At 43.8% G+C, this 25,856-nt stretch overlaps 1 protein-coding gene across 2 annotated transcripts in view; it reads right to left on the reverse strand.

Moving 5' to 3' along the window:
- POPDC1 (popeye domain cAMP effector 1) overlaps positions 1-25,856 on the reverse strand; it is a 143,712-nt gene that overhangs the window by 26,288 nt on the left and 91,568 nt on the right. For both annotated transcript variants that reach the window (XM_073675773.1, XM_073675774.1), the window contains exon 5: positions 6,949-7,057. In XM_073675773.1, the coding sequence (XP_073531874.1) occupies positions 6,949-7,057 (109 nt within the window). The remainder of the gene's footprint in view (positions 1-6,948; positions 7,058-25,856) is intronic.

Genomic DNA, 25,856 nt, shown 5'->3' on the forward strand with positions numbered 1-25,856 from the left:
GCTACATCTCTTCCTTTTTTTGCTGGTAGCTGTGCTGCTGGTAGCTGTGCTGGTGGAGGCCGTGGATGTGGAGTCTTTCTTGAGCATGCTGGACACTTTTTACAATGGCTGTTGCTCCTTCACTTCTGGGGGTCACTTTTCTGCTCTCAATATATGGCCTAACCAGGGATTTTCCCAATTCCTCAAGAAATAATCTTCTTTTATGCAGCTTATTCCGGTTCCAATCGGGGTCGACTTCTCTCCATAAGACAAATGCATTGTATGCAGAAAAATCCAGTATGTTATAAAATAAAATCATTGGCCACCGATTGGTTTTGCGTTTGCATGTATATGTTGATATTGCTGGGTCTAAAGTATCAACTGCTCCCTTTGTGGCATTATAATCCAAAATAATGTCAGGCTTTCTGTCTTCTCTATCACTTACGGCATTGTCATGGTGCATTGTGCTCATTAGAATTACCTGTTTGTTTGTTTTTGGAACATAAGAAGCAACAGTTGTATTTCCAGAAAAATAAAAAGTAGAACTGTACACCTCTCTCTTGCTAAGGATACCTTGCGGTAGTTCAGGTTTGTTTTTTCTTATAGTACCCAGCATGGTAAGTTGTTTTTTCTTCAACATCTGGCCTAGTTGATAGGATGTAAAAAAGTTGTCACATGTGACATTTTGTCCTTTTAGTCCATGAGTCAAATCGAGAACAACACGCATACCCTGATTTTTTTCAGGTCTTTCACCAGGGTTTTTTCCTGTATACACTTGAACATTTAGAGCATATGAACTTTTGCTGTCGCAAAGTGTCCAGATCTTGATGCCGTATTTTGCTGGCTTACTTGGTATATATTGTCTGAATGGGTACCTACCTCGAAATGCCACCAGTTGCTCATTAACAGTTACATTTTCACCACTATTATACAATTTTGGTAGAATCTCTACCCATTGATTCCAAACATTTCTAATAGGTGCTAGTTTATCTTTAGCTCTTCTTTCCATTCTATCTGTTTTAGAATCAAACCGCAGTACTCTAGAAATTTCATGAAACTTTTCACGACACATTGTAGCTCTAAATATGTGGCGACCGGTTTCGCAATTCCGCAAACTTTTAGTTGATTCACCATAAGATTTGTATACTCCCGCTAAAAGAAGTAAACCAATATAAGCATTTAGAGCTGTCACATAAATTTTTTTCCATTTATCACCATAAACTACTTGTCCCTCAATGTTTGTCATTTGTATTATAATATTTAGGATAGTCATGTTTAGGAACAATGCGAATGCTGATCCTATATCAGATATTCTTGATGTAGCGTATCTTGTAGGACCAGGAGTAGCTTTTATGATATTTTCAGAGGACAATCTACCAGCCTGACTAGGCTGCAAGTTCCAAAATACACACTTGTGTAACAGTGAAACCCCCAGCCTTTGAATGATAGACAACCAGTCTCCTCTCTCACAAACAGAAAATGGATAATACTAGATAATTACTTGCTTACTGATAAGAACAGTGAAACCACCACCATTTTGAGATGAAGTACACATAAAAAAACATAACTTTTGCAGACAGAAGTAATCAGAGACCTGTAGAACAGTATAAAATGCTATCGGGTCATATTGACCCGAACAGTACAAGTGTAACAATCAGCGTGTAGCAAAAAGTAAACAAAAAACAATAACAAAAAAAATATATAGAGCTCCACAAATGAGGAGAAGTCAAGATACCACTAGTTTCAAATCCTCATATAAAAAAATCTACAGGGTCTCAAAAATCATTTCGGGTCATATTGACCTGAACAGTACAGCAGGGTTAAACAGGCGTGCAGAAATAAGATGCGCCAAATTTATTAAGTGGTGCACACCAGTTAATGAATTTGGCATATCTTATCAGTGATGAGCACCTCACCAAAAATGTTAGTGAGGTAGACTAGAGTAACAATTCTTGCGTAAGAAATGGCCGAAGTTGCTGGGCGGGCAGAGCCAAATCCCATCCAGGCTAATCCCCAACTCCTACAAACTGGCATGAAGGTTTTCTGACACAAAAGCTTTGATGAATCGACCCTTGTAAAGAATATTGGAGATATAATTCCATGTCAATCATTGTATCTTATTTTGCAAAGGATTATAAAGCTCCCTTCAGTGTACAGTTGTAACAGGACTCCAGGCAGCTGCAGGATGGGGTCAAGAGACTGTGAGTGACAAATATCACACCTCTCGCCAGTTCTCTCAGACCAAAGGACTTGCATGCCATGTGGTCCCAAGCCATGTTGGTTTCCTTTAGTTAGACAGACAGGAATTCCATATCGAGTTATGGAAATACTATACATCTTAGCCATACACCAAATAGATTTTTGAAATCCAGAGGACATGGTGAATGTCCGTCTGGGTTGAGACCCAGTCTAGCACACAGGGATAGTGAGATACGCAGTGCAGCCATTCGGAAATCCATAGGGCCGCTGTGTTTAGTCTCCATGCGTAGCAGGGGCCCAGCTGGATCTGATGACATCAGAACCAGCTCCCTAGGACCGTCTATTAAGGAGTTATGACTCATCTTAGTTTCTGAAGTTTCTAGCTGCTTGAAGCCAGGGGTGGAGATTTGGGTCCAGTCCAGGGAGGAAGAAGCGGGATGACCTAGAGGGGTTAAAAAACTCCTTCAGCTCTTGGACTATTGCTTTTTCTCTGGGAGGTCGCGATGACACATCGTGTGGGAGAAGTAACCCAGCAGAGGGAACCACAAGCCTCCCATGTGGCAGCCCCTTCCTCGTAAGCCAGGCATTTCATCTGGCTGGTAACTGACTCTTAATATTTGCATATTTTTGTACCACTACTATTGTGTTTGCATCTCTGACCATTATGTAAGTATAGCCCTTATGTACATGGTGTATTGTCTAGTGTGCCCTTAAGGCGATTAAATATATAATTTAACCTTGGGCTGCTCTTTTATCTCGATCCACACGTCCGTTATTCGGTTCAACTCACATGCTATCAGGGCTGGTTTCTGGCCCGATATAATTTCCATTATGGACCAGGTCTTGTGTCTAATAGGAACTGGTGGCAGCTCTACCGGGCTGATAAGGTTCTGTTTCACTGGGTCAGGGGTGTGAGCGAGTGTGGTGCCACTTCAGTGAGTTAGTGGGCCACCTCTTCTCACTCCCGGTACCTTCCTGAGAACAGGGGGTGTCTGTGTAGAACTGTACCAATCTGACCTTACGTGTCCCCGAGGGGCTGCGGAACGTCACGTTCGTGCAAAGTGCGGATCCGTATCACGTGATCTGTCTGACGTAATAGCGACGTCAGGCAGGAGGAATGGTGGGGAAACTTCACATGTGGTGGCAGCGGTGGGATTCTGCGTGATCTCTCTGGTGCCATTCTTCACAACCCAGTGTTCATTAGTTTGTGGAAAAACCTCTTAAAGGACCAGAAACCTTGTAACCAACCACTGATTTATGAAATGAACTGCTTCAAACTTCAAAAATATAAAATACCCCATTTTTAAAGATGATTTCAGAATTTATAATTCATGACAGTACAAATGATACATTTCCTACACATTTTATCTAATATTCATAAAATATTTAGAAAGTTTTACTTATAGTTAATCAGGCGATGATTTTCCCATTCTTTAATACAGAGCACGGTTCCTCTACTTTAAAACTTGCAAAGGTCACACCATGAGGATAAGGGAAATCTCATGAATACATATCGGCCCCTATAGGTAGCAGAAGGCATCTAAAATTTTTAGGATGGTATGTGTGGTGTGTTACAGAATAACAGTGTTCTGTATGTAAAAATAGGAAACTGAGTATCAACTCTTTATGAAGCATATTAAAAAAAAGCTCCATGTAATTTATACTGCTGGTCTCAAATGTACAGTGGCTTCAGAAAGTATTCAACCCCCTTGGCATTTTTCGTGTTTTTCTACCTCACAACCTGGAATTTCACTGTTTTTTTTCATTATCATCCCAGTAACCTTTGTATGAACTAGCATTTGATATTACTAATAAGTTAGACATCTTTAGGGATGGCATGATAATGTGTATTTTATAGGGATTTTCTATCTGTGAACATACTGCATATACAATTGATCATGGATGTAGTGTTATATAGTACTTGATTCCTTATACTGAAATCTATTTCATTGTTGTGGGTATCACTATGTATGCTATTTCCACATCTATTATTAATTTTTGGTCAATTCTGCGTCCCCTGTTGGACATTCTGCTTTTTTAAATGGTATTTTAATTGTTTCAATAAAATCTATTTTTTTTTATCATGGATCGCTTCTGCACTTTCACTAAATCATGGTCTTAGTTTGTTGTCTCGCATTTTGGAAGGAAGTGCCATTTTCTTTAAGTTAGTGGATATTTATTAATTGAAATCGGACAAAATAACTTAAAACTTCCGTGTGCAAAACTATTCACCCCTCTAAAGTCAGTACTTTGTAGAGCATCCTTTTGCAGCAATTACAGCTGCAAGTCGTTTTTGGTTAAGTCTCTATAAGCTTTCCACATCTTGCCACTGGCATTTTTTGCCCATTCCTCAAAGTAAAACTGCTCCAGCTCCTTCAAGTTAGATGGTTTCCTCTGGTGAATAGAAATCTTCAAGTCTGACCTGATTCTCAATTGGATTAAGGTGAGGGCTTGACTAGGCCACTCCAAAACATTTACACGTTTCCCCTTAAACCACTCGAATGTTGCTTTAGCAGTATGCTTTGGGTCATTGTCTTGTTGGAAGATGATCCTCTGTCCCAGTCTCAAATCACTGACAGACTGAAACAGGTTTTGCTGAAGAATATCCCTGTATTTTGCACCATCCATCTTCCCCTCGACTCGGACCATTTTCCCTGTCCCTGCTGCCAAAAAATATCCCCACAGCATGATGCTGCCACCACCATGTTTCACTGTAGGGATGGTGCTCTTAATGTGATGATCTGGGTTGGTATGGTGCCAGACATAGTGTTTACCTTGGTGGCCAAAAAGTTCAATTTTGGTCTCATCTGACCACAGCACCTTCCTCCATACATTTGGGGATTCTCCCGCATGTGTATTGGCAAACTGAAAACAAGCCTTACAATATTTGTAAAGGCTTTGTTTCTGCCCTCTCTTCCATAAAGGCCACCTCTATGGAGTGTATGGCTTATTGTGGTCATATGGACAGATACTCCAGTCTCTGCTTGAGAACTCTGCAGCTGCAGCTCCTTCAGGATTTCATTTGGTCTCTGTGCTGCCTCTCTGATTAATGCCCTCCTTGCCCGGGCTAAGAGTTTTAGTAGGCGTGTTTGTTGTGGTACCATGTTCTTTCCATATGATGGTGTTCCTGGGGATCATCAGAGATTGGGATATTTTTTTAAAACCCAACCCTGACTTGTACTTCTCAACAACTTTGTCCCTGACTTGTTTGGAGATCTCCTTGGTCTTCATGGTGTTGTTTGGTTAGTGGTGCCACTTACTTAATGGTGTTGCAGCCTCTGTGGCCTTTTAGAAAAGGTGTGTATATACTGACATGCCATGTGACACTACACGGTTACACAGGTGTGTAATACCCAAGAGTTGTTTTACTAATTGAACTCTGTGAAAATTATTATGAATATTTCTATATGTGATTTCCTGTTAGCACAGTAAGAGTTGAAGTTTCCCCACTGGAGTAGTTGCTAGGCAAGTAGCTTGGTGGGTGGAGTTCCTAGTGTACAAATGTAAGACACACATTTTAGTTAGTGTGTTCGAGTCTAGTGTGTTAGAGAGTCTAGCTAGAGGAGGAGAGGAGAGCATGAAGGAGAAGAGGGAGAATGATTACAAAATGGGAGTTTAAAGAAGCTCAATGAGCGCAACTACAGCCACAGTCAAACATGTGAGGGGTCCATCTTCTCTTTTCTCATCAAGCTGTATTGGAGCGGCTAACTCGAGGGAAGCGTGAGGGAGCACCAACGTCTGCCAATTGGGATGAGTGATCGCCTGATTCTACAGGGCACACACGTCTATTGCTGTTGCATGTGTGCACAGAACTTAGGAACAACATTGCACCTCATACGATATGAAAGTTAGTGAAGTTGGGACAAGGAGGCCACTTATGGATAGAGGCCATGAAAGGGTGGAAGGAAAACTCTATAGCGTCAGTACTGGACACCAGACTTAGACACCTGGAGGGACTTACCGATATTGCTCCACATTTGTACCTATCACTCTGCCTCGCTACCAAATGCTGTCTGTGAAGTGTAACTGTTGTCATCAGCATGTGTTGCCTGCATTATACCCTCTTCAACTGTTAACCCCTTGGGCTGTGAACGAGTAAAATATTACCATCTGTTTTACCATTACTAAAGTCTCCTGGCTTCATCTCTCTCTCTCCGACCTCTTCGTACCCCTGTCTCTCTCAGCACCAACAGCATGGGGAAAGTCAATCACATCGCACACTATCTTGAGGGGACAGCAGAACGACGGATAACCCCCGCACACCTGCAGCTGTGTGTCCTTTTTTATTAATGTGACCTCCGCAGCACCAGGCGTCGGGCATGGCCACCACCGACCATGTAACAGGGACCAGAGAGGATCCGACCCATGCCCGGCGTACTGGAGAGTTTTACCATCGCCCTGCTCTCTGGTGAGTTACAGGTAGACTTACTATCACTAAGCATGTGATGTATGAAGGTAATTACTAGCAACAGAAATGTTTAGGGGCTTCATAGCAAAAGGGGTGAATACATGTGCACATGCCAGTTATTTGATCCCATAAATTTAATTTATGCCTCTATTCTTCTCACTTCACCTCACCAACTTAGACTATTTAGTGCTGATGCATCCAACACAAATTGGATTAAAAAAATATTTAAACACAGGTTGTAATGTGACAAAATAAAAAAGCCAAAGGGGGTGAATACTTTCGCAAGCCACTATACATGTAGATATCTACATATAGAGATAAATAGAAAATATAAACATAACATTTGAATTGATTAGGCTTACCTGAAATTTTTCTCCCCTGTCCATCTCTGTTGATCTGAATTCAGGAGAATCAATATATGCATTGGGATAAATGTTGTGTAGAAAATGACCTCTGTAGGAAACCTTCATCCTGATATTGCATTAAGAAAAATAAAATAGAAGTTAGTGTATATTCTGAATTTCTGATTTGTGAGTTACTCACTTGAACAAAGCAAGTATGGTGGAAATAGAGTGGCCCTGATCTCAACCTCATTAACCCCTTTCTGACGTGGTGCGCAATAGTACGCACCACGTCGTCACCCCGTCTGTTCAGCGCAGGCTCTGGCGCTGAGTCCGTATTGAACCGGGCACATGTCAGCTGATTTATACAGCTGACATGTGCCCGCAAGAGGCGCGGGTGGAATCGCGATCCACTCGCTGCAGTTAACTAGTTAAATGCCGCTGTCAATCTCTGACAGCGGCATTTAACACGTGCAAACCGGATGCGCGTCAGTTATCCCACCCATAGGTGACCCCGTCACATGACCACGGGTCAACGATGGGCTGGCAAGACAACCAGGGGTCTGCAGCAGACCCCTGTGGTTGTCATGGCCAGATTGCTATGAGCACCGCCCAGTGGTTGGCGCTCATAGCAAGTGAGCAAATCTGCTACATACAAGCGATCTTCTCATCGCCTGTATGTAGCAGAGCCGATCAGGTAATTGCTGCTTCTAGTCTCCCATGGAGACTATTGAAGCATGCAAAAAGTAAACTAAAAAAAAAGTTTTTAAAAAAATTAAAAAAAAATGTAAAAGTTTAAATTTACCCCCCCTTCACCCCATTCAAAATAAAACAATAAAAAAAACACATACGCATATTTGGTATCGCCGCGTTCAGCATTCGCCCAATCTATCAATATAAAAAATAATTAATCCAATTAGTAAACGGCATAACGAGAAAAAAATTCTAAACGCCAGAATTACGTTTTTTTGGTCGTCACAACATTGCAATAAAATGCAATAACGGGCGATCAAATCATCGGATCTACCCCAAAATGGTATCAATAAAAACATCAGCTCGGCGCGCAAAAAATAAGCTCTCACTCGACCCCAGATCCTGAAAAATGGAGACGCTAAGGGTCTCATAAAATGGCAGCATTTTTTTTTTTTTTTTTGGAAACTTTGGATTTTTTTTTCACCACTTAAATAAAAAAGGACCTATACATGTTTAGCGTTTACAAATTCGTAATGACCTGGAGAATAATAATGGCAGGTCAGTTTTAGCATTCAGTGAACGCGGTTAAAAAAACAAAAAAACAACAACTGTGGAATTGCATTTTTTTTGCAATTTCAACACACTTCAAATTTTTTCCCAGTTTTACAGTACACAATATGGTAAAACCAGTAATATCGTTCAAAAGTACAACTAGCCCCGCAAAAAATAATCCAACACGCGGCCATATTGACCAAAAAATAAAAAAGTTATGGCTCTGGATACAAGGGGAGCAAAACGCGAAAACGCAAAAACGAAAAATGCTCCGGTCATGAAGGGGTTAAACACTTTGGAATAGATTGGAATCCAATTGTGAGCCAAAAATTTGTCCAACATCAGTGAGAGGTACAAATGTCCACTGACGCCCTCCACAATCTTGTGGAAAGCTTTATCAGAGAAGAAGAGCTGTGAAAGCCACAAAAGTGGGCCTAACTCCAAGTGAAAGGGCATGGTTTTGGAAGGTTATGTCCAACACAACCAAGTAATAAAAATACAGCTGTGGAAACAGTTTTGTTGTTTTGGTCTCCCAGGAATACCAAAATTAACTCTCCACCTATCCCCACTGGGACATAGTTCATTAACCCCTTCTCTGACAAGAGACCCACAAGGACAAAGACATAAACCATTTCACTACTCGACACCCCCAGAGATGGTTTCAGTAACTGTTTACTGTTTTAGACCATTAGGGATGCAAACAATAATCCCTTCTACCAGGGATGTTCTACCCTTTTAGGCTATGTGCCCACATAGCGTTCTTGTAGCGTTTATGCGGCGTTTTTACGGCCGCAAAAACGCTTGTAAAACCGTCTGCCATGCAAAGCAATGTGAATTTGGATGTGCTGTGCACATGATGCGCTAATTTGCGCGCCGAATCCGCATTGCGTTGCAAAACGCAGCATGACCATTTCTACCGCGATTACGCCGCAAATTCGCGGCCATTGAGGAACACTGAAGCGCAGCAAACCCGCAGGTATATGTGGATTTGCTGCGTTTTAATTAAATTCAATGGGCACAAATTTGCGGCGTAATCGTGGTGCGTGTGGTACCCAGGATGAAGAGGAGACTACACTCCTCTTCATCCCGGCTACTACACGGTGAAAAAAAGAAATAAAAAAGTTAAAAATAAACAAACCTGTATACTCACCTCTCCGGTCTTCTCCCGGCCGCGTCCTCTCTCCTCAGCATCCCGCGGTGTACTGGCAGGACCTGCGGTGACGTCATTTAATCAGCTGATGGTCACGCGATAGCTGACGTCAGCGGTCAGGTGATGGTCGCATGACCATCATCTGACTAAATGACGTTACCGCAGGTACTGCCAGTACACCGCGGGATGCTGAGGAGAGAGGACGCGGCCGGGAGGAGACCGGAGAGGTGTGTATACAGGTTTGTTTTATTTTTAACTTTTTAATTCTTTTTTTTTTTTTTACTAGAGATGCAGCATTTAAAGCATCTAAGTTGGTCACACAATGTAAATCCATGCCAGTTGCATGGATTTATATTGTGTGACCAACTTGTCAAGCACTTTTCCAAGTGATGCTCAAAATCACTTGGAAAAGTGCTTGAAAAAACGCATGTGAAAACGCTGAAAAAATGCTTCTCTCTGGCAGAAAAAAAGCATGTAAATCTGCATGCGTTTTTTTCTGCCAGAGAGAGGCAAAAACGCTCTGCATCAAATCTGCATCGTGGGCACTAACCCATACAGTTCTAGACTCTCAATAATAATGTTATTAATCACCTTTCTGTCCTATATCACCATAAATCCTGATAAAGCAGCCAGAGAGGCTGAGATCAATCCCTTGACTACCCTAGATAACCACAGTTGCAGATATTGATGTCTACTCCCTAGACCCTGGAAATGTTATCATATCTTTCTTTAAAAAAAAGCAAAATCTTGCAATTCTTACTCTGGCCATCAAGCCTAATATTAGGACTGTACCTCCTGTTCGGTAGAGAGTACGGTACTTTTCAGCAGTCTCATTAAAATCACTGACAGGAATACAATGAAAGGTAAACTGCTGCTGTAATCCTTAGCTCTAAATTCTGTTGGCCCCCTAACATGTACAGAAATAGAATAGTGAGATCTGCAATCATAAAATTAAAACATACAGTACTTTTTATATTTTTATTATTAAAAAAATAAAATAGGTATTACATTTCCTTTAAATGTTATATATTCCCCCTGATCAGCCATAATCAACAAAGCACAAAAACATATTTCACATTCACATACAGTCTGTGCGCTCTCAAATGGAAGGGCTGAATTTCAGCTCCAGTCCAACCCTTAGTATGTGGTATCTAATTAGGAATACAGAGAAGGTTGGGTGTACATTCATCGGTATTATCTATATGTACACACAAGATGTATACTGATACTGTACACAAAAGATGCATAATGTACACACAAGATGTATAATGTACACACAAGATGTTTACTGCACACACACAAAAAATGCATACTGCACACACAAAGGATGTATAATGTACACACAAGATGCATACTGATACTGTACACACAAGATGTATACTGATACTGTACACAAAAGATGTATATGTACACACAAGATGTATACTGATACTGTACACAAAAGATGTATATGTACACACAAGATGTATACTGATACTGTACACAAAAGATGTATATGTACACACAAGATGTATACTGATACTGTACACAAAAGATGTATAATGTACACACAAGATGCATACTGCACCCACACAAAAGATGCATACTGTACACACAAGATGCACACACACAAAAGATGCATACTGAACACACAAGATGCACACTGTACACACACAAAAGATGCATACTGCACACACAAGATGCACACTGTACACACACAAAAGATGCACACTGTACACACACAAAAGATGCATACTGCACACACAAGATGCACACTGCACACACACAAAAGATGCATATTGAACACACAAGATGCACACTGTACACACACAAAAGATGCATACTGAACACACAAGATGCACACTGTACACGCACAAAAGATGCATACTGCACACACACAAAAGATGCATACTGCACACACACAAAAGATGCACACTGTACACACAAGATGCACACTGCACACACACAAAAGATGCATATTGAACACACAAGATGCATACTGCACACACACAAAAGATGTATACTGCACACACAAGATGCATACTGCAAACACAAGATGCACACTGCACACACACAAAAGATGCATACTGCACACACATGACCCGGTACGGCCAATATGGTTTCTTACCTGATGGCTTACCTTCTCCCACCTTACCCCAAGGATCCCGTGACCCTGTCCCAAAATAAAAACACTACAACCAGTTATTCTTTTGGATAATTTTGGCCACAGCGGCCATTTTATTAACAAACAACAATAACAATCAAATTAACAATAAAATAAATATAAATATGGAGGGAGGGTTCTTGGAGCTAAAAGATCTGGCTTTAAAATAAACTATAAGAAATCAACCGCCAGGTTACCCTCAGCTGTGCACCACCAGCTCGAGGGCACCAAACTTCCACAGTCCGTGAAAGACAAACCAACTAAAAGCTCCCAGGGTAAAACCCCGTCCAGAGCCCAGAACCGACTGCCATATCACCCCCCACTTAATTTATACGACCGGGAATTTTCCCAATTCCTTCAACCGACAATTCGGTACCAACTCCAAGAACCCCACCCCCCACCAACCACGAACAGCCCTGAAACCTTAGGCTCATGTGTGCCCCAAAGCCACCGATGCCCTTTCAATCCCCTCCTGTATTGCCAGGGCCCAAAGATCGATACCGATTGCATTCAGATGAACACCGTCCTCCAACCAGAAATTACCAACCCCAGATTCCAACTCAAAGTGCCTAACACCTATCCCCCCATTCCTTCACACAAAACTGGACACGGCCCTATTTAACTTAACTCGTGCCCTATTTATCCCTTTTACCGATCTGGCCGCCCGCCATTTTTTCCTAGGCACTATATCTGACCAAACCGTCAGTACCCCCGGAAAAGAAGTCCACAACCTCAAAAAATCAAAACGGATATCCCGAATCAACTCTCTCACGGGCCTAGCCCCCAAATCGTTTCCTCCCATATGTACAACCAAAATATCAGGTGTTCTGTCTAATCTAGCCGCCTTGTGAAACTCCGACAAAACCCAGCTCCATACCATCCCCCTAAAACCTAGCCAACGGATAATCACCTGTTCCCTTGGGAAACCCAATTGCCTACCGTCACGCCTTACGTCAGCACGCAGCGCCCCCCAATGCACATACGAATGTCCGAAAATCCAGGCTAACAACGGAACGCCACCTAAAATAATAATAACAAGCATATTCAACAACTCGCAAATAACGAAAACCTGCGGTATTTAACGCCAAACATACGTCAAATAACGATCCGAACTCCACCTGCCAATCCGCTTTATCACCTCTGCCCCCAAGCCACGCCTATCATCCTCCGACGCTGCGCCAATCCTAAAAGAATGTGATCCATACACATCTGGGCTAAGGCCCAACTCCTGCACCCCCTTTTTAAGGACGGCTATAAACTGAAATCTGGACAGGAATGTCCCGTCACAGTGACATGAAAGTGGGCCGGCTCTCCCTGACCACACTTGCCAATATGCCTCCAAGCACCTTCTTGGACACATCAATGCCCCGTCCACTCTACCTAACACAACGCGCCTACCTCTGCCCACCTGATCAGTCTTTGCATGTCTAATCCAAAAATCGATACCACCGGTCCAGAAGCTCATGTCTTCAGCTAATAAACCTCCCGCCCCGTTCCTACTGGGGGCGACCAATTCACCTACTCTCATTGCCCCGAAAAAAACTAAGGAAAAAGCTAATTTAAATAGTGCCACCTCGAAAGTAGAACTACAAATCCTTTCCAAAACAACACCTAACCTTTCCAACATACCAAACGAGACTGGCCTACGCTTATCTAAAATCCTGCTACCTTTCCGAAAACCTCTAAGTGCCTGCTTAACTAAAAAGGATTTTGTAACGTCACACGATCCCTGCAATTTGAAACCGAATGCAAGCCCGGCAATAAATTTACTGATTCTAGATGCCGACCACCCTAACTCAGCAGCCTTACCAACTAAAAACAAAACCGCCCGGGTTCTATCCTCATCACTCTCTACCGCCCCCCAATGGGACACCCAGCTTTGCCATACTCGCCACGATGCCTCGTAAAAAGACCAGGTTGACCTCGAAGCTGAATCCTGGATCAATCTTCCAGCTCGTCCGTAACCAGATGCCACAACTGCGAATGGCATTCCACTCTTGCGACTTCTGCCTCTGGTGCCAGAGCCCGAAAACGCTCCCACTGGAAACGAGACAAAGCATCCACTATGGAATTTTGCACACCTGGCACATGCACAGCCGAAATTCACGCATTTAACGCCAAACAACGGAGTACCAGTTCCCTGACCAGCTTAATAACCGGAGGAGACGAAGCTGACAAGCTGTTAATCACCGCCACCACACTCATGTTATCGCAGTGAAACCTGACTCTCCGATTCAAGAAAAACTCACCCCAAATCGAAACCGTGACCACAATTGGGAATAATTCCAGAAGAGCAAGATTCTTTGTAAGACACCTCTCCTTCCACGAATCAGGCCATTTTCCAACGCTCCACTTTCCCTTACAAAAGGCCCCGTAGCCAAAACCGCCAGTAGCGTCCGTGTAAATCTCGCAATCAAACCTGTTCAAAAACTCCTGCTGAATCAATGACTTGCCGTTGTAATTGACCAAAAAACGCTTGCACACCAACAAATCCTCTCTGTACTCTCTATTCAAACGAATAAAATGATGCAATGCCCGCACACCTGCTGTTGCCCTTGACAACCTGCGACAAAATATTCTGCCCATAGGCATAATCCTACACGCAAAGTTCAATCTCCCTAACAGCGACTGCATCTCCTTCAAGGTCACCTTGTGCAATTTACCGATTCGCTCGACCTCCTGCTGGAGCAATGACAGTTTGTCCTCGGGCAATCGACACTCCATTCTATCCGCATCAATCAGTATTCCCAAAAAACTCAATACAGTACGAGGACCTTCCGTTTTTCTTTTGCCAATGGAACACCAAAACGTTCTGCCACCCACACCATGGCTGCTAACAAATTATGACAAACCAACGAGTCTGGAGGACCTATGAACAAAAAGTCATCCAAGTAATGAATAACGGACTGCACACCTGCAACCTCCCTGACCACCCATTCGAGAAAAGTACTAAAAGTTTCAAACAATGAACATGAAATCGAACAACCCATAGGCAAACACCTATCCAGATAATAACCTTTGTTCCAAAAACAACCCAACAAAAGAATACTAGCCGGGTGAACCGGAAGTAGCCTAAAAGCTGATTCAATGTCGGTTTTAGCTAACAATGACCCAGGCCCATACCTGCGCACCCATGACACTTCCGTATCGAATGAGGTATATTCTAACAAACATAATTCTGGCGCGATCCCATCATTGACCGAAAAATCTTTCAGATACGACAAATGCTGTATCAAGCGAAATTTATTCGGCTCCTTCTTAGGCACTACCCCTAAAGAAGAAATGATCACCCCTTCAACCGGCAGATTCTCAAACGGCCCAGCCATACGACCTAACTCAACTTCCTTTGACAACTTAGAACTGACAACCTCCGGATTCAACAAAGCAGACCTCAAATTTTTAACGGAGAAAGGAACTATATGATCAGGTGGCAGGATCCTGAAACCTTCCAGAAAACCATTACCAATAACCGCAGCCTTCAATTGATCCGGATATCTACTTAGAAAGGGGGCCATCCCTAGCAGATTCACTGGAGTCACCCCCTTGACCGGTACCCACTGACAGCTTTCCTTTTCCTTTCCTGAAGCATTTGGAGACCCCGTGGGAGCTCCCATTGCAATGGGAACACACATGTTTAAACTTACAGTTGTTCCCGTATTTGCACTGGCAGTCATTAAATTGCCAGCACGTTCCAAACTTCTCTTTTCCTCCCTGTGCTCCCTGACTACCGCCCCCTTGTCCTGCCAGTTGACTCCCGCTCCCTCCGCTCCCATGAAAGGACTGCCCGTACCTAGCCGGGGCCATCACTTTCAACCAAAGGCCAATATCTTTCTGATCCCACTTGATCTCCGGCCGCACCACCTTCCTCTGCCTGAATTGCTCGTCATACCTCAGCCATGTTTGACCCCCGTAAGTACGATGCGCTTCACCAATAGCATCTAAGTAACAGAATAAACAAGAGCAATTCTCAGGAAACTTCTCCCCAATGACACTCGCTAATATAGCAAAAGCTTGAAGCCAATTTACAAAAGTCTGAGGGATCAAGCGCCACCTGCGCTTCTCCTCCTCCTTTTTGCTATCATCCTTCTTCCCTTTATCCAAATTAAACTTCTCCAAGGGAAGGAGGGAGAAAATTTTGACGTATTCATCACGCCAAATTTTCTCTTTCACATCTTTTTTTAAATGCGCCCCCAATGGCCCCTCAAAGCACACATACACCTCACCCTTAGCCCTGTCATCCAACTTCACCGTATCCCCTTTGTCCTTTTCCGTCTGAACCGACACTGAAACACCCGTAGATGCTACCTCTGTGCCCGCCGCAGACCCGACTACACCGTAACTAGACTGTGGCAACATATCCTGACCTGGTAACCAGGCTCCTACGGGGGATGCCCTTGACCCACCCGCTGTTCCACCCTCCATTCTACACAAAATCTGTGACATACTGAGCAGAATATCCCTAATCCCCGCTACCTCGACACCCCCGGGACCACATAAATTTCCCCTACCTTGCCCTACAAGCTGACCACTACCTTCCCCACGCAATACGGCCCCTGCGGGCGACAAACCAGACATAGAGTCATACTCATGCAGCAGCGCAGGTGCTGTGTCCCCGCCAGCTGGAAATCCTGAGTCCTGACGATCCCTTCCTCATTCACGGTCGCCGCTGGAATCCGATCCCTCAGAATCCGTTTGCTGCTCAAGGCCCGCGCCCCTGGCCTCCACGTCACCAGGAGGGACCTGAACAGTCACGGATGAGGCAGCCGGGCTTCTCACGAAGGATCGCCTCCTGCCGGACCTCTTTGCGCTCCTGGATGCAACTCTGGGCCTTCTCCGACTTCTAGACCCAGGCCGCACTGCCAGGACGAACGCTGCTGGGCAACGCGGTGTCGCTGCCCACCTCTGCCTCCGCCCCGCGTCCTCCAGATGAGCCAGGCTGCAGGGGTTCCCTGGCCTGCTGCCTGCCCGCTGATGCCTGCCGTCCTGAACTCCTGGTCCTCCTCCCAGCAGGCATCCCGACAGGAGCATCGCCAGTGGGGCCTGCCGCCTTGTGTGCATCTCCTCCGTCCCTCCTGGCTCCTCTCCTGCCGTCTTGGCCCCCTCTGCGGTTGAAATCGGGCCTGTTCGGCCCAGCCGCAGCGCGCATGCGCCGGTCTGCCGGGGCCCGGACCTCCAGCACTGGCAGCGCTGCTCCCGCAGGCCGCACATCTGGTGCGGCCCTCACTTCCGGCGCTGCCCCGACTTCCGGCGCGGGCCGCGATCCCCGCTGTGCTGCGCCAGCAGGCCAGCTGGGCAAATTCCTGCCAGGGCGAGCGCGGCGGGAAGGAACCGCGCCGTCACTCTCTCTCCCTGCAGGGGCTCCGGAGCCTGCGCCTGCTGCGCGCTGATACCTCCGGCGACAGTTTATCCGGGGGCCGGGTCCTCCAGCTCCTACTCGCCGCTGCTGACGGCAGATCCTGGTTCCCAACTGCTCCAAGCAGAGCAGACAGCTGGGCCTGGAGCCATCCATCGCTACGGGATCGGGCGACATCTCTCAGCCGGACCACCAGGGATTCCACGGACTCCATCTTCAGGTAATTCCTCGTCTGCTGCTCCTCCAGGAATGGCGATTTTCCCGCTTTCCCGCATTTTCCCTTTATATCCGCCTCTTCCACTGCCCGCCTCCCAAACTTCCCACTAGCCAATCCCCATAACTGCCACTTTTAAAATGGGAAACCTCCAGGCCAATCCTGGTCATGGGGGGCTTCCCTCTAGCTGTGCCTGTCTCCAGCCCCCCCCCCCCCCAGATGCACACTGCACACTGCACACATACAAAAGATGCATACTGCACACACAAGATGCATACTGCACACACACAAAAGATGCACACTGCATACGCAAGATGCACACTGCACACACACAAAAGATGCATACTGCACACACAAGATGCACACTGCACGCACACAAAAGATGCATACTGCACACACAAGATGCACATTCAACACACACAAAAGATGCATACTGCACACACAAGATGCACACTGCACACACACAAAAGATGCACACTGCACACACACAAAAGATGCACACTGCACACACAAGATGCATACTGCACACACACAAAAGATGCACACTGCACACACACAAAAGATGCACACTGTACACACAAGATGCATACTGCACACACAAGATGCATACTGCACATACACAAAATATGCATACTGCACATACACAAAATATGCATACTGCACATACACAAAATATGCATACTGCACACACACAAAATATGCATACTGCACACACACAAAAGATGCACACTGCACATACACAAAAGATGCACACTGCACACACAAAGGATGTATAATGTACACACAAGATGCATACTGATACTGTACACAAAAGATGCACACTGTACACACAAGATGCATACTGCACACACACAAAAGATGCATACTGCGCACACAAGATGCACACTGCACACACACAAAAGATGAATACTGAACACACACAATGCATACTGCACACACACACAAGATGCACACTGCACACACACAAAAGATGCACACTGCATACACAAAAGATGCACATACACAAAAGATGCACACTGCACACACACAAAAGATGCACACTACACACACAAGATGCATACTGCACACACACAAAAGATGCACACTGCACACGCACAAAAGATGCACACTGCACACGCACAAAAGATGCACACTGCAGACACACAAAAGATGCAAACACAAGATGCAGACTGCACACACACAAAAGATGCATACTGCACACACAAAAGATGCATACTGCACACACACAAAAGATGTATACTGCACACACAAAATGCATACTGCACACACACACAAGATGCACACTGCACACACACAAAAGATGCATACTGCACACACACACAAGATGCACACACACACAAGATGCACACTGCACACACAAGATGCACACTGCACACACACAAAAGATGCACACACACACAAGATGCACACACACACAAGATGCACACTGCACACACAAGATGCACACTGCACACACACACAAGATGCATACTGCACACACAAGATGCATATTGCACACACAAAAGATGCACACTGCACACACAAGATGCATACTGAACACACAAGATGCACATTGCACACACACAAAAGATGCATACTGCACACACAAGATGCATACTCCACACAGACAAAAGATGCACACTGCACACACAAGATGCACATTGCACACACACAAAAGATGCATACTGCACACACAAGATGCATACTCCACACAGACTAAAGATGCACACTGCACACACAAGATGCATACTGCACACACAAGATGCACATTGCACACACACAAAAGATGCATACCGCACACACAAGATGCATACTGCACACATAAGATGCATATTGCACACACAAAAGACGCACACTGCACACACAAGATGCATACTGAATACACAAAAGATGCACACTGCACACACAAGATGCATAATGCACACAAGATGCATACCGCACACACAAGATGCACACTGCACACACACACAAGATGCACACTGCACACACACAAGATGCACATTGCACACACAATATGCATACTGCACACACAAGATGCATACTGCACACATACAAAAGATGCACACTGCACACACACAAAATGCATACTGCACACACACAAAAGATGCACACTGCACACACACAATAGATGCACACTGCACACACAAGATGCACACTGCACACACAAGATGCATACTGCACACACAAAAGATGCATACTGCTCACACAAAATGCATACTGCACACACAAAAGATGCATACTGCACGCCCACACAAAATGCACACTGCACACACACACAAGATGCACACTGCACACACAAGATTCATACTGCACACACACAAAATATGCATACTGCACACACAAAATGCATACTGCGCACACACACAAGATGCACACTGCACACACACACACAAGATGCACACTGCACACACACAAGATGCACATTGCACACACAATATGCATACTGCACACACAAGATGCATACTGCACACATACAAAAGATGCACACTGCACACACATGAAGCTTACTGCACACACACGATGCATACTGCGCACACACAAGATGCATACTGCACACACACAAAAGAAACACTGCACAGACAAGATGCATACTGCACACACAAGATGCACACTGCACACACACAAAAGATGCATACTGCACACACAAAATATGCATACTGCCCACACAAAATGCATACTGCACACACACACACACAAGATGCACACTGCACACACAAGATGCATACTGCACACACAAGATGCATACTGCACACACAAAAGAGCACACAAGATGCATACTGCACACATACAAAAGATGCATACTGCACACACAAGATGCACACTGCACACACAAGATGCATACTGCACACACACACAAGATGCACACTGCACACACACACAAGATGCATACTGCACACACACAAAAGAAACACACTGCACAGACAAGATGCATACTGCACACACACAAAAGATGCATACTGCACACACAAAATATGCATACTGCACAAACAAAATGCACACTGCACACACAAGATGCACACTGCACACACAAGATGCATACTGCACACACAAGACGCATACTGCACACACAAACGAGCACACAAGATGCATACTGCACACACACAAAAGATGCATACTGCACACACACAAAAGATGCACACTGCACACACACAAGATGCATACCATATACACAAGATGCATACCATATACACAAGATGCACACTGCACACACACAAGATGCATACTGCACACACACAAAAGATGCACACTGCACACACACAAGATGCATACCATATACACAAACATACATTTGATCTGGTACAGCAATATCAGTTTGGCAGTACCTGGTATTTTGTAAAGTTGGATACACTGTTTTTATTAATTATTGCAAAACAAAACAATCTGTCGTTTACCACTAGAGAGTATGCATTACTGCATTTCACATAAAGGTCTAACTTCGGGGCAACACAACTCAACTATGTAACAAAGGAAAATTAGAAATGATATAATATGTCTGGTTTTATAGTCCCACTGCAGCACCTGACTGCTTTCTGGACAGAAGGCACACAACATTCATATCTCTTGCCAGCTCTAAGCACTTTCTGTTTTCCACAACCTTGAGCAGCCAAGAGAGCTCATGGAGTTCTTAAAGGGATATGTCTTAATTTTTTTAATAGGATAAAATCTGAAAAATATTTTAAAAGTTTTTATATTTTTAACTTTTAAACACTAGGGGGAGCAGCTGCTGACATTTGTCATGAAAACCTAGTGTACTGCTAGCTCACATTGTGACTGCAGTAAATGTGAGTAGTATCTACTCGCACGTTTCTAACGTTACTCCTCCCCGCTTCAAAATTCTAAAGCCAAAATTGAAATGGCGACCCTTCCCCACAAGTCAATATAAACATGCAGTGAATAAATACAATCTCTTCATTTATGGGAGTGAGAGGATGATAGGAGTTATTCTACACCCAAGACTACGATGTAAGACACAGATGAAGTTATTCTTCCCTTATCTGGACATTTGGACTGACGCCCAGAAACTAGATTGTAACTTGTTTTAGCTGTCTCAGCAACCTTCTACTAATTATCACTTTTCTGTTTATGAAACTTTCTTATCAACATTCCACTGTTATGAATCATCACTTCACTGCTTGTGAAACAAAGGCATTTTACTGCGCATGTCTGACAAAAAAAAAAAAAAAAAATGATTATTATTATAAATAAAGGGACAGCACCCATAGAGAGAGGCGCGCTCAGGGGCTTCCCAGTACTTGATTATACACTACGTGTCTGTGTATTTCTTGTTACGGGGATACCCCGACTCCAACAAGGACCCTCCATGGCTGAATGATCCTAACAATTCCTGGCGCCCGAAACAGGGACCCGAGGTCTGCGTATTCCTTCAAGTTCATCGACCGGCACGAGTAACCGCTGAGATTGGGACATCGGAACAGCAGATGACAAACCTGGCCAGGTAAGAGACACTGTTAGTTCTCTTACATCTGCTCTGCGATAGTCCGTAAATTTCATGCATATCTTGTGTTGGGATTGAGGAACTAGTAGAGAAGGATACCTATAGCTCGGGTCATTCATGTATATACTGTAGGATCTGCCGAAGGAGAGGTCAGAGAAGGTTATGAAACGGATGGTATGAAAGAGATGTGGATGTCGGGAATAGCCTCATAAGCCGCACTAAGGTAGATGACATAAGTATTACGGAGATTGCCTAACTGAGTCATAAGGTTGTGTCCTTTCGGGGAAACCTTCGCTCACGCTTAACTCCCGAACCTTTGTCCTCCTTTTTGACGGATAAGAGATTGACAGAATGAGCCCATGGAAGTAATGATAATACTCCAGGGACACGATATATAATGGAGACTGTATGGTTCATTTTATGTATTGTTGGTCTTGCCCTTGTTGCCATATATATGTGTGTTAGAATTACTCTACACTTCAGACAAAACGGTCCAAGAAACCGTTTCAGATACTGGCTCCTTAGGACAGAATAGGTAATGAGGAAAGGTAAAATATAGAATATATTTTATCTAACCCAAAAAGCCTCCTAAGGTAAGAATAGTCAGGAAAAATGGGCAACAAACAGACTAAGACCACAAATGATGAACAAGATGTCTATACAATCGTGAAAGAAAGGTGTGGTGTAGAAGCAACTAAGAATTTAGGGAAAGTTTGCAAAACTTTTCAGGTAGCAAGGCATGACAGGTTTAACAGGAAACTATGGGAGGACATTCGGGTTAGAAAAGCAGGAGTGGTAAGAGACAAAGGATGGTAGAGTCCAAATTTTGGTGCCTGATGACCAAGAGTCTCTAGAAAACATTGTAAAAGTCCAAGCCTTAGAGGATGAGAAAGATCCTGCCCCTACCCAAATTATTTTAGATCTTTCTGAGGTACCAGAAAAATTATGGGCACAACATGACACCGATGTAGGACTAATGCCAATAGCTCCAGTAAAAGTCACTCCTGTTCCAGGTGTGACACTACCCCAATTGAGACAGTATCCTATTAGTGCCCAACAAGAACACGCCATAGGAGAACAGATAAAAGATTATCTAAAAACTGGAGTACTGATAGAAGTAAAGTCACCAGCCAATACACCGTTGTACCCCGTAAAAAAAGAAATCTACTGAGGGGTCAGCTGCTAGGTACCGGATGGTACATGATTTAAGAGAGATAAATAAAATTTTGGAACCTATTACTCCTGTTGTGCCAAATCCACACACGTTGCTATCACAGATCCCAGCAACAGCACGAGTATTTTCTGTCATAGACTTATCAAATGCATTTTTTTCAGTACCATTACACCCAGACTGTTACAAACTGTTTGCATTTACATTTAAGAATAGACAATTAGCATGGACAAGATTACCACAGGGTATGATACATTCACCTACCTTGTACTCAGAAGCTATGAGATCAGTTCTTCAAAATTTCAAACCTACGGATGAGGTTGTAATTCTCCAATATGTTGATGACCTATTGTTATGTGCCCCTGCTCAAGAGTCCGCAAACAGCAACACAATAAGATTGTTAATATTTCTAGCAGACATGGGCTGTAAAGTTAACAAGAAAAAAGTACAACTTTGTATGACTACGGTAGTATTTCTAGGACACTGCATTTCACAAGGTATTCGGCACCTCACCGCCGACAGACTAAAAATCATTAGAGATCTTGTTCCTCCCAAGAACTACAAAACATTAAGAGCATTTTTGGGAATAGTATCACACTGCAGACAATGGGTTATACATGCTAGTCAGCTTATGCAACCTCTATATGATTGTTTAAAAATCGAACCTTTCCAGTTAACTGAATCAGCACTCATAGCCTTTCAAGACCTCAAGAAAGGTCTCATGTCAGCCCCGGCCTTGGGAATCCCAGACTACGCCAAACCATTCCAATTAATGGCTGCGGAAATGTCTAATCATGCTACAGGAGTACTAACACAGAAACATGAAAATAAACAAAGACCTGTCGCATACTATTCTGCTCAATTAGATAATGTTACCAAAGCTGCACCATCATGTGTCAGAGTAGTAGCAGCTGTCTCTCTTTTGGTAGAAAAAGCCTCAGAAATAGTACTAGACCATGCCCTAATAGTACAAACTACACATGATGTACATGGCATACTGAATCAGGTATTGCCAAAACACATTTCAATGGCTAGACATCTTAGATTACAATGCTCCTTACTAATGCCACCAAACCTCACTTTTCGCCGCATATTGTCTCTAAATTTAGCCACTCTGTTACCACTAGAGACAAAGGGGGGAGTGGAAGGAGGTCAGGAAGACGAAGATGAAAATTTTTTACAATACCACGAACAAGACAATATAATACATGATTGCTTACAGTGTATAGAACAAGAAACACAAGGGCTACCTAATGTACAGGACACCCCTCTTGACAATCCAGACCTACATATGTATATAGATGGTAGTAGGTATGCAGATGAAACTGGTAACTTTCACACAGGTTATGCCATTGTATCAGATCATGATGTTATTGAAGCTGAGCCAATGCAGGCCAGCTGTTCAGCCCAGGAAGCTGAACTATTAGCTCTAATACGAGCATTACAGTTAGCAAAAGAAAAAACCGCTAATATTTTTACTGATATGCATATGGTATTGTACATGATTTTGGATGTATATGGAGAGCTAGAGGTTACATGACAGCTTCAGGTCAACCAGTAAAACATGGACAAATGATTAGACAAATCCTAGAATCAGCTGCCTCAACCAAACAAGTAGCAGTAATAAAAGTACCTGCACATGTAAGACTCGACACCGGGATAGCTAGGGGTAATGACCGAGCCGACAAGGCTGCTAAGCGAGCTGCAGTAAAACCTCTGACAACTGACCACACTATTAGTGCAGTATCAGAATTTGACTTAATTACACGGCTCAAAGAAGCCCACCAGCAGGTGAGTAGAGAAGAAAAAGAAGAGTGGCAGAAACAGGGGGCAGAAGAAAAAGAAGGACTATGGAGAAAAGGAGATGAGCTTTGTCTCCCTCGAGCATGGTACCCTGTTGTGGTCAGTGAAGCCCACGGACCTACACATGTGTCTGCAAACGGTATGATACAGAGGGTCAGACAGAAGTGGTTAGCCCCAGGGTTCGGCCAGGTAGCTCGAGCAAAATGTGGTTCTTGTGAAATCTGTTTAGCCCACAATCCAGGACAGACTGTTAAGACCCCCCAGAAGCACCATGTAAGACCACTATATCCGTTCCAGAGACTTCAGATCGATTACATCCAGATGCCTAAGCATGGACACTATGAGTATGTACTGGTATGTGTGGACATGTTTTCGGGGTGGCCAGAGGCTTATCCAGTTCATACAGCCACGGCTAAAGTCACTGCAGTAAAAATAGCACATGAACTGGTACCCCGTTATGGTATCCCAGAAGTGATCGAGTCAGATAGAGGTACACATTTTACTGGAGAGATCTTTCAGAATGTAATGAAAATGTTGTGTATAAAAAGTGAACTACACACCCCTTACCACCCACAGAGTTCTGGTAAGGTTGAGAGAATGAATGGAACACTTAAGTTAAAAATACAGAAAGCCATGGCAGAAACACAGAAACCATGGACTGAGTGTCTCCCAATAGCATTGTATTCAGTCAGAAACACCCCCCAGGGAAAGAGCAAACTCACCCCCCATGAAATATTGTTTGGTAGAGTTGCCAATACAGGATTGTATTTCCCACAGACTTTAATGTTAGAAACTGAAAGCTTAACTGCTTATGTACAAAATTTATGTAAGCATGTGTCTAAAATACACTCTTTAGTGTTCTCTTCCATTCCAGATCCAGATTCCATCGAGGGAACGCACAAGCTGCAACCAGGAGACGAAGTCTACGTAAAAAGACATAACAGAAGAACGCTAGAACCCAGATTTGAGGGTCCATATCAGGTGTTATTGACAACTCCAACTGCAGTAAAATTGGAAGGAAAATCAGCATGGGTACATGCAAGCCATTGCAAAAAGAAATAGTGGTGATTGTACTTGTGTTAGCTATAACGATAGATCAGGGAGACCTGTGGGATAAACTAAGTTCCCCAAAACCTGCAGGTTATAAATTTATAAAACATCATGAGACATTGGTAAACGGGTTGCTCGATGGCGGACAGAAAATAGCAGACTGTTGGATTTGTACGCATTCTCCAATATCAGCCACGAGCATACCCTTCCTGGCCGTACCCATGACCCCTGAGGAAGTGTTTACATGGACTAATTGCTCAGACAAATTAGCAAATAACCAAACCGTTAACTCTAGATTATGGAACACTACTGTTGCCATCCCAGTTGTGGGGTGGGTGGGATTTCCCTGGTGGCAAGGTAATATG

This window comes from Phyllobates terribilis, unplaced genomic scaffold (genome assembly GCF_046119375.1).
Source record: "Phyllobates terribilis strain yellow unplaced genomic scaffold, ASM4611937v1 Scaffold_3__8_contigs__length_932513732, whole genome shotgun sequence".
Taxonomy (NCBI): Eukaryota; Metazoa; Chordata; class Amphibia; order Anura; family Dendrobatidae; genus Phyllobates; species Phyllobates terribilis.